Here is a 10,474-nt window from a genome sequence, read left to right as displayed (position 1 = left end):
CCGATTTGGGTCGTGACAGGATGTTAGAATTCGTCATTATTCTAACCATTGCATTTAATCATTATCTTATATTTGCCCACTAGGAAATTTTCCAATAATTGCAAAGAATTCACATAGACTAATAAACAAATTTCAATCAATTTTTAATAATATCAATAATAAATCAGTTTTTCCAACTTAATGGCATCAACAATTCACCCACAATTTTTCGTTAGAGCCTAACGACCCTTCAACTCCATAATCATTATACCATCATTCTTTAGTCATGACCATTAAAGTTTCTCCCCAGTTTCACATAATCAACCCAAAAGCTTCTATCGAATTTAATAATTTGTACTTGTACTCTTTAATTGACAATATATATATATATATATATATATATATATATATATAAGAGCATAGATTGAAAATTTGGATGAAAACTTTTACCTGCAAGGTCATACGATCGATCCTCTTTTGCTCCTCTCTTCACCTCTTTTCTTTTCTTTTACATACAATTTACTAACCCTAATTATTATACGACTTATTATAAAAGATGTAAAAGCGACCCACTATTAATTTTAATGTTATTTCTTCTAACCACCAATTAAATAAATTATTAAAACTGCCCAAGTAATTTCATAAATATAATTTTGAATAGTCCACTCATTTAGAATCTATCAAAATTATTTTATCAAATAAAACTTCTAGTACTCAAAACGATCAAGTGTGTGTGTGTGTGTGTGTGTATATATGCCTGAGTGCTCCATAGATTTATCTAAAAAAAAATTGGGAAAATATTTGATTTTAAACTAGTATTATCTTTCTATAGCTTTAGAATTCTTTTTTTGGGAAAATAGTTGATTTTGAATGTCTTGCTTATATCATGGGATTATGTGAATTAATTATTACCATCTTTTGTGTTATTGTTACCATTTATTGAAAAAATAATTTTTTTGTATAAATTTAATTTTAAAAAATATGGATTAATTACTTAAGTGGATCCCTTTTAAAAAATAATTACTTATTTTAGATATACTCTTTAAATATTATCATTTATAACAATATAAAACAAAATTATATATTTGTTAGATTTTTCTTCTCTCGCCTCTTTCTCTCTTTTTTTTCTCTCCGTTTTTTAATTCTTCTCTCTTTCTCTTGCTCCTTTCTTTTTGTATATCTTTCTCTCTTACTTTTTTTTTGTTATTGTTTTTTTTATTTTCAGCTTTCTCTTTGTTGTTGTGCTCTCTTTCTCTCTTGTTTTTTTCCTTTTGTTTTCTCGTAGAATGAATAAAATTTATATCAATAATTAATTAAATAAATAAATAATTTAATCCCTACAAATAAAGAGACACAACCAATTGCAAAATGAATTGAACTTGAACTAAAAATGTATTACACACATATCAAAGTTGAATTAAAAATGTATTACACACAATGATCTAAAGAGTAAATTAAACTTGTATTAATAATAATTAAACAAGTAATCCATTAATGACAAATAAATCAAAAAATTGTAAAACAAATTCTATTGCCTTAAATTTGTATTACACAATATTAAAATTGAATTAGAAGAGAGAGTTAAGAATGAACAGAAAAAGTAACTAACAAAAGACAAGTGAATGATCTATAAACTGAATTAAACTCATATTATTCATGAATAAAACTTATACCGTATGTATCTTATAAATTTTTTTTTTATCACTAAGAAAATGAATGATGGTTGCAATATGCATTAAAAGTCTATTGTGCATGTCTTATAAATGTATTATTAATGTATTACATAAATTATTTTTGTTGGTATCCGTAAAAAAAAGTGAAGTGTGCAATAAATATTATAAATGTATTTTTCATGAATAAAATATGTATTATATGTGTCTTATAAATTACTTTTTATTTGTATCACTAAGAATGTGAGTGATGTTTGCAATATGAATTGTGGATGTATTATAAGTGTGTTACCTAAATCATTTTAGCTGATATCATTAAAAAAGAAATGAAGTTTGCAATATGTACTATAAATGTAGGATGTATTGTTCTTGATTTTAATACAACTTTAATACAATTAAAATATATCTAATACAACTTTAATACAAATGTGATATAATTCTGTAAACGTCATCCTTTTCAAGCTTCAATCTAATAATTTTCCTAAAATCAATTCTAAAGTTAATCAAACCCTCTTAAAATTGAGAAATAAACTACAAACGATATTTTTAACTATTTGTAGGAACTGACTATCAAAATTATTGCAAACGAAAGAGCAGTCAATGATTCGTAAAATATATAAAACTTGTATCAATAGTAATTAGATAAGTAATCTAATTGTAACAAATGAAGAAACATATAAAACTGTCAAATGAATTAAACTTGAATAAAAAAATATATTACACACATTTTAAAGTTGAATTAGAAGAGAAAATTAACAATACATGAAAAACGTAACTAACGAAAGACAAGACAATAATCGATAGACAGAATTAAACTTGTATTGTTCATAAATAAAACATGTATCATATGTGTCTTATAAATTATTTTAGTTTGAATCACAAAGAACATGAGTGATGTTTGCAATATGTATTACAAATGTATTGTGCAGATGTTATAAATGTATTACAAGTGTTACTTAAATTATTTTGATTGATATCACGAAAAAAGGAGTGAAGTTTGTATTATGTATTATAAATGTATTGTTCGTGAATTTAATACAATTAGTGCAATTATAAAACATATGTAATATAACTTTAATACAATCGCGATACTTCACCTTTTTCGAGTTTTGATCTAATATTTCTCCTAAAATCAATTATAAGCTAACCAAACCCTCTTAAAATTGTGCTATAAACTCCAAACAACATTTTCAATTACTTGTAAAAAAAATCTATCCAAACTAATCACAAATTTGTAAAATTCTAGTAATTAATTCAAAATTTGAATCTTTATAATGATCATCAATATTGAACTCTTATTTATATACTTTTAAAGATTTGAAATTTCTATTTGAGAACATGATATTGTGCATTTTTTTTATTTTTCTATTTCTTCTCGTCATGTTTTTGAATATAACTAGTGAAATATTGACAAAAACTGATTTAACACCATTATTTAAATGAAAAATTATTTTTTTTATAAAAAGAAGAAGAAGAATAAATAAAGAGAAAGAGAAAGGATGATGCAGGAAGAGACAACCAAGAAGAAAAAAAAGGAGGAAGAGAAAAAAGAGGCAGAGAAAGAGGAGAAGTACCATTTTTTAATTCTAAAAAATTGTTATCTTTAGTTAAAAAAATTATATTGACATAAATGATAAATATTTTTTTAATATTGGATATTAATGTGATTTACTCAAAAAACATTTTATACAAATTAAAAGTTACCTAACAAACTAAACTATACCCATAAAATATAATTATGTAAATTATACTCATAAAATGTAATTTCATAAATTCCATTTATCACATGTGAATTTTTCCCTACAATGAAATACTATCATACTATGCATATTTATTGTTCGTCTGCACTAGTAAGCAAAATTTGGTTGATTGGTATCAATTTTTTTGGTGGTTTTGACAACTAATTGTGATTATCCTAGTATATCATTTGGATCTCATTGCACATTGTGTCACATGATTGATAAATATTTGATGTAAACAAACATCGGCTCAAACATATTAGTAGTTTAAAGTAAAAATCAAATGAAGCTTTAAATTTAAATTGTTAATAACTTTTATATAATTTATGTCTTTTAGTTTTTATCTCATAATATAATTGTTCTTATTTTTAATTATTTTTCATAAGATATAGTACTCAAAATATGTCAAATTTCTTCTAATAATCTCTTCATTTTTCATGAAATGTTTACTTTCTCTACAAATAGTATTCAATATTTGTTAAAAAATAATAACTTATAATCTATTATTATAAAAAAAAATGAGGCTCCTTAAATTTGGAGGCATAAGACACATATTTTTTTAACACTATCGAGCCACCCACGTAGACATATGATACGAATAAGTATTTGAAGAGGATCATTAATATGGTGTAATGATGGAATATTGAATGTAATTTAGCGTCAAGCGTATTTTCGCTCAACTTCTCCCTCAAAATTATATGCAATTAAACATACCAATGTGTACCAGCACAAAAACAGTTGTTTTGCATTATCACATCTCAATACTTGCATGGATAAAATCTATATCCTGTAAAGGCTAGTTACTTGCTATTTCTTCTAATATAAATAGCGAGTGATTCTCTCCATCAATAGTACTAAAGCAAAATCGCCATACTCTTTTTGTCTATGCTAGAAACCCTGATCTCTCGTGATTTTTACTTCCTTTATTAACTGCTAGGCCACCCCCTCAAGCATCCCTGGAAAGAAAATCTTTTATGGACTAGGCAGGCACTCATAGTTTGGAGATGTTCACAATTGCAAACGGCAAGCATGGCCTGCTTTGAGCTTTTTCAAGTAAAAAGAGAACCAACAACAACATATTCACTGTAATCTCACAACTCACAAGTGCAGTTTGGAAAGGATAAAGTGTATGTAAGCCTTATTCCTAGCCCGAGTAGGTAAGAGATACTGTTTCTGAAAGACCCTCAGATCAAGTATAACAACTCAAAGATGACTATGCAATGTAAATTATTTTCAATCTACAGTCTCTAAAAACTGTGGCAGAAGCACATTGATATATATTGAATGAATCAAAACCATGTGAATCAAGATATGCAGAAAGAATGTCAAATATATTTTAATAATATAATCAGTGATCTTTCCTCCCAGTTACAGAAAAATAAGCTACATATGTACTTAAACATATATAGGATTTGGAAGGTCGGTGGAGCAACAAAAATTTCTACTACACAGATCTTTGCTGTGCTGCTACAGATTTTCAACTCTAAGAATAAACTTAACCTTTTTTTGCAACAGAAAAAAAGGAATGGAAGATGAAATGACAGAAATAAGCCAGTATTTTTAGTGCTTTACTTTGTAGCTAGTTTTCAGTTTCTAGTTCTTAAGAAGAGGACTAACAAAAAATGCAGAAACAATAGCTAATCAACAGCAGTCTTGCTTTTTCGAGGACCAGTGGGCTTTTGAAGGCTATCAAAGATTGGTTTGGTAATTGCGGCAGTAGAAATTGCCTGGAAATCTGGCTTCAAATTCCACTTGGATGTTGTCCACAGGGAAGATAACGTGCTACTGTCTGATTCCTGCAAACTCGGTGTACTCGATGACTTCCTGACACTTGCACTGTCGTTCAGAAAAGAATCGTTCAACAGCATAGTGATAGGATTTATGGAACTTGCTTCAGCATCTGGTCCAAGGAGAATTCGACTAGCTGATTTAGGTCGCAAAGCCAAACCTTTGCCAGCAGCAGCAGAAAACCCGCTGCCACTGCTGTTATCTTCTTTCAACAGCACTTCTGGCGTGCGGGAACTGAAATCAGCCTCAGATTTTTGACGCCTTCTAGACAATTTCTCGAACAATATATTAGAGCCATTTTCAGCGCTACCTACTCCGTTCTCTGACATATCATTAGCTACACTTTTACATTTTCTATGAAGACCAAGTGGTTGATTAGAATGAGGAGTTGACATGACAAATGGTCCATCTTCTAAATAATGTGATACTCCTTTCCGATAGACAGCCATTTCAAAACCTTCAGATGCAACTTTCTGATCTGCCAGTTTAGGGCCCTGATAACCTAGTAAAGAGCTCATGGCTGGTGAAACTCTTTGCTGGGAGGAAGACTTCAATTTCAGGGATTGAAATGAACCAAACAAATTAGGGTATTTGTTCCTCGGAGGGATCTGCTCAGAGCTGCTTGGCCTGTCAAGAAACAAATCACAGTTACCACATAGCTCAGCACAAGTTCTAAAGCTTAGAATATCAAAGATGTGGTAGTCAAGAAGCCAATGACACAGAAATGACTAAATACATAAAATAGTCTTGTATCGTAGATACTACTTGACATGGGACGTCGTATCAACTTTAGAAGAATTAAGCAATCTTCATTAGACTAGCAGTTCATATGAATATAGTTCGGCAGAAATTAGTGATATGAGAAATAATATGAATTTCCTCTTTAGTTTCTCTAATTCATACTAGTGCAAGCGTTACCAAATTCATTCTAATTCTCAAGAAAAAGTAATCCAGAATATGTACCTGGAAACATATAATAGAACATGATTTCTGCAACTCCAGGAGACCCCACGAAATGTCAGATGATACTAATATATAAGAACCACCTAAATGTTAACTTCATAGGAAAATAGTTATATACGATACAAGAAAATTTTTCTTGTGGACAATCTTTTCTTTCTTTCAGTAAAGTTCTTGTGGACAAAGCAAAGCTTGTCTGTCTTTTTCCTTTTAGACAGTACATGGTACATGGTCAAATTACCTAATTTTCGGTGTGAATTTTGAAATAGAATCTTCAAGATTTTTGAAATAAACTTACACATTACTAAAATTACAAAAAAAAAAAGTACAAAAAGTCACAATAGTTATTTTTAAAAAGTAATTGAAAAAACTGTGGTTAAAGAAAAACTCATTCGACTTCCCAAATAGTAATTCTGTCCCATAAAGTGGATCAGACGAAGTAATATTACCCACAAACCAGATTGCGTAAACAAATTTATACAGCACAACACCAATTATATATGCCTTAATTGGAAATTTCTATTTCCAACATACAACAGAGACCCACCCAAGGTAAATGGGCTCTTCTCAAGCTTTTCTCCACGAGACCCATATAAAGCTCTTGCCTAAACAAGTCCTACTTAAATATCTATGTGAAACACGGCAGGTTATATTCTACAGGTGACACTAACAAATTACAATAACAGAGAACCACAAGCTGATATGACTTGTTCCAGGTAGAGAAAGACAAGTAAAAAAAAATGACGACATTCAACTAACAAATAAACCGTAGATTGTGGTTTGTTACGTGAAATACCTAATTCATGTCAAATTTGTAAAGAGAGAAAAGGAATGAAAGCTGATGAACAAAAAGTTCAAACAACATGCAAAGTTATGAAGGCATCTCTAGGTAACTGTGATCAGATCCCCAACACCATATTATATCAAAAGGGTGCCCCCATACAATAAGCACTATTTTCTGAAAGAGTTAATGCAGCTCTGAACAAACCGGAATATACCGTGTATGGCTTTCATGTCCAGAAGAATAACAAAGGAAAAACGTGCAAACAAGCAATTATAATTATACATCTAAGCAGAAGATGAAAACTATAAAAAAAGGATAAAAGCTTTATCCTCAGACTAGTACAACAAGTACATTAAAATAAAGACTTTATAACCAGTACTAGAGGAGATGTTGTGAAAGAGACACATGTATGAGATCTAAAGAAACGTTACAGTACCCTTGGGTGTCTTGACCATTTGAGACAGCAGGTGATGGTGGATGCCTCCCAGGTAATGGTATTTGAAGTGTCTTTCGAGCAAACATTTGGAGATCCGAAACCAGCCCATTCAACTTCTTAATATCAGACACCTGTCACATTATATCATTGCACACCATGTTAAAGCCATCATCTATTTGGAGGATGCGATCCCAGGTGCAAAATGATAAAGATATCTTGATTTTGCAGTAAAAATAAAACAAAACTGAAGTTCAGCATTACATAAACTGCATGCTTAGCATGTCACCTAACAGGAATATGTTCAAAACTCCTTGAATCATCACAATATTTATCCTCGCATTTGTTTCAAAATGTTCATACAATCAGCTGGCATTCTCAGAAACTTGCAAGTGTTCAATGACCCCCTTTCCTTTTTAGTCTGTTTCAAAATGAATGACATCTTTCTTTTTTTTTGTAACATTTTAATTTCAGGTTTCCATGTGGCATGTTTAAGGTCACAAGATTAAAGGAAATTTTATACATTTGACATAACTTTAATTTAAGACCACAAGATTCAAAAGTCTTCTTTATTTTCTTAAACTTCGTGCCAAGTCAAACTAGGCCACTCTTTTTGAAACAGAGGGAGTAATATATATGTATTGACAATAGCAGAAGAAGAACTAGTTAAGTGCATAAAGACATTTGTCATAATAATAGCCAAAAAGATAAACTTTAGCCTTTAAGAGCAGTGGCTGGCTAACCATATCTCTAGAATCCAGTATACTGACAGCAGAGTTGAGAGTACATGCCAAAACGAGCTCTGCCACTACATACCTACAACCGCTAAATGATCCACCAGAATTTGATGCTATAGTTACATTTATCACCAGCAGAAACTTCTACAGCTGCCAAATTTAGGTCCATCTTCATTCTATCAATTATGTGCTCATGGAAAACAGAGTAAAGCCCACGTCTTCAACCACTAAAGGATCCTAGAGAACTTTAATGATCACCTGCAAAAACTACTAGAGCTGCTGACTCGTCCTCCTTCTGTCAGTTAAGGGCTCGCAGACAACACAGTAAAATCAAACCACCTCAACAACTATTCCTCTTCTTTTTACTTATCAAAGCGAAATAAACACCCAACTCTAACATATTGTGCCTCCCTCGTCATTTTTCACTATTACATAGTTCACAAGAATTCTCTTCTCTTTTTTTTCCGAAGATGGCAAAGCTCATCCCCACCAAACCTCCTTTATGAGGAGCTAAACGACACCTTTTACTTTCATCAACTCGAACACAACCTCATACTAAGCTATCACTCTATTATAAATGTCAAAAATCATTTTCTATAATTTAATGAAAATGGCATTTTTGCAAACTACGACAGCTCAACTAATCAACCAGGCAGCCTGTTATAGGCTTATAGCCCACACAAACAGAGCGACCAGTTATAGTCATATGAACAATGCAACAAATTTATTCATTCAAAAGTCCCCAATTCCTCCATTCTTTCTATAATCAAAACAAAAGTATAACACAGCACACATGAAGCAACATCTCATAAATACTGATAACTCAATCCGACAACAACTAACCCTCTGTCCCAAACAAGCCAGGATCGACTATACGATCCTTTGTTACTCCGTTTCAACTACAAAATACCAATATTTTTATTTGTATTATTTACCAAAACCAAAAAAAAAAAAAAAACAATTACCTCAACGCCATATCTGATTGCTACACCAGGAAGGGTATCAAATTTTGTAACTTGGTGTTGAATATAATTCGATCCTCCTCCTCCGTCGTCGGACTGCCGAGGAGGTGATGACGTCATCATCGCAAATCAATTTCCGGTAAATCAATCTCCCCCCGCAAAAATTAACCGAAAAAACCCAACCCAGTTTAAATCTACATAATATAATCAGCTAAAAATCTACAAAAATCAGAATCATCATTCTTCTCTGAATATTAATAAAGAATGTATGCCAACTCAATACAAGAAAACAAAAAAAATAAAGCCTAACACAGCTTCAGTTACAAATTTTGATCAATACCCATTCAGCAAAGATTGAAGAATTCATTTAAAAATTGCATCTTTAAGTATCAAAAAAAGAAATGAAGGATTAAAGAAAGAAAACACAAACAAATAATATAGAGAGCTTCTCAGATCTGGTGATCAGGTAGTTTTTTATTTTTTATTTGTTATTATAATTTTGTTGGTTCCTTTTTTCTTGGTAAGAAAAATGAGAGAGAATGAAAGATGACGGGAACAGTGACGATCGAGAATGTGCAGAATTCTTTGATTTAACAACCTTTTATATCATTCAAATTTCTTTACCCAAAAATAAAAAGAACAAATAGACGATACCCCGTAAATATCTTTTATCGTTAATTATAAGGTTAAAATTAAAAAGAAAGATTTAAATAATATCATTTATAAAAGAGATGATTAATTCATTATATAAAAATGAGATAATAAAATATAGAGACAAATAATATCATCTTATTACATTTGAACTGCAAAAAGATTCACACTATAAATTCTTCTCCTCATCAAAATTCTCAAAGTCATTAGAACTAAATTATGTATATTAATTAAATTAGGAGGAACAAATATCTATTTGTTGAATCCTAACATTTTCCTGCTAGAGAAAAATTAGCCAAAATGAGAACTTTATCTTACTCATTTATAATAAGAAACTCCGGACAAATATTCAACTACGATGAAGAAAGTATAGCAATGAAATTAGCAAAGTAGTGCACGATAAAAGAAGCAATAACGACAACGAAATAGTATGGTAATCGAAACTCAATAAACAATATAAGAAGATTAACACATAAATAAGAATTACAAGTATACGACTAGTACTATGACGGGTACTAATTATAGGTCTAAATCCTCGCAGGTAAGACAACACTCTATCTTTATTGGCATTGAATCTAATACACGATGTTCAATTCATCCTATATAGAGTTGTCTAATTACCTCTTTTCAATACTTTTTTAGCTATCTTCACCCCTTTCATACCCCTATAACTAACATATCTTTACTAACTTTCTATCTTAATACATGATCTCCACTTCATCGTATCTATAGTCATGTCCTTAATTTATGTAATTGTGTCATGTTTTATCT

At 30.4% G+C, this 10,474-nt stretch overlaps 1 protein-coding gene across 3 annotated transcripts; it reads right to left on the bottom strand.

The window, feature by feature from the left end:
* Positions 1-4,700: 4,700 nt before the first annotated feature.
* LOC101258614 (uncharacterized) lies at positions 4,701-9,693 on the bottom strand. Of its 3 annotated transcripts, none has more exons than XM_019211215.3 (4): positions 9,056-9,627; positions 8,097-8,348; positions 7,357-7,487; positions 4,701-5,803 (listed from the first exon to the last, which is right to left on the bottom strand). In XM_019211215.3, exons 2-4 carry the CDS (start codon positions 8,097-8,099, stop codon positions 5,026-5,028), a joined length of 912 nt encoding a protein of 303 aa, XP_019066760.1. In that variant the 5' UTR covers positions 8,100-8,348; positions 9,056-9,627; the 3' UTR covers positions 4,701-5,025. The 3 variants fall into 3 exon arrangements, with proteins under 3 accessions (XP_019066760.1, XP_019066761.1, XP_004250693.1); XM_019211216.3 differs by having other exon boundaries at positions 8,170-8,348; XM_004250645.5 differs by lacking the exon at positions 8,097-8,348 and having other exon boundaries at positions 9,056-9,693.
* Positions 9,694-10,474: the final 781 nt, after the last annotated feature.

The sequence above is a fragment of the Solanum lycopersicum genome, chromosome 11 (assembly GCF_036512215.1).
Source record: "Solanum lycopersicum chromosome 11, SLM_r2.1".
NCBI classification, from domain to species: Eukaryota; Viridiplantae; Streptophyta; class Magnoliopsida; order Solanales; family Solanaceae; genus Solanum; species Solanum lycopersicum.
Note: the sequence above shows the minus strand (reverse complement) of the source record. Positions and strands in the feature narration are given on the sequence as shown.

Bases quoted from the DNA above. Each gene is read 5' to 3' on its own strand.
- LOC101258614 (XM_004250645.5), bottom strand. From the start codon at position 9,175: ATGATGACGTCATCACCTCCTCGGCAGTCCGACGACGGAGGAGGAGGA. The intron at 7,488-9,055 runs GTAATTGTTTTT...ATAATGTGACAG, and splicing joins CAATCAGATATGGCGTTGAG to GTGTCTGATATTAAGAAGTT. The intron at 5,804-7,356 runs GTACTGTAACGT...GTTTCTTGACAG, and splicing joins AATGGTCAAGACACCCAAGG to GCCAAGCAGCTCTGAGCAGA.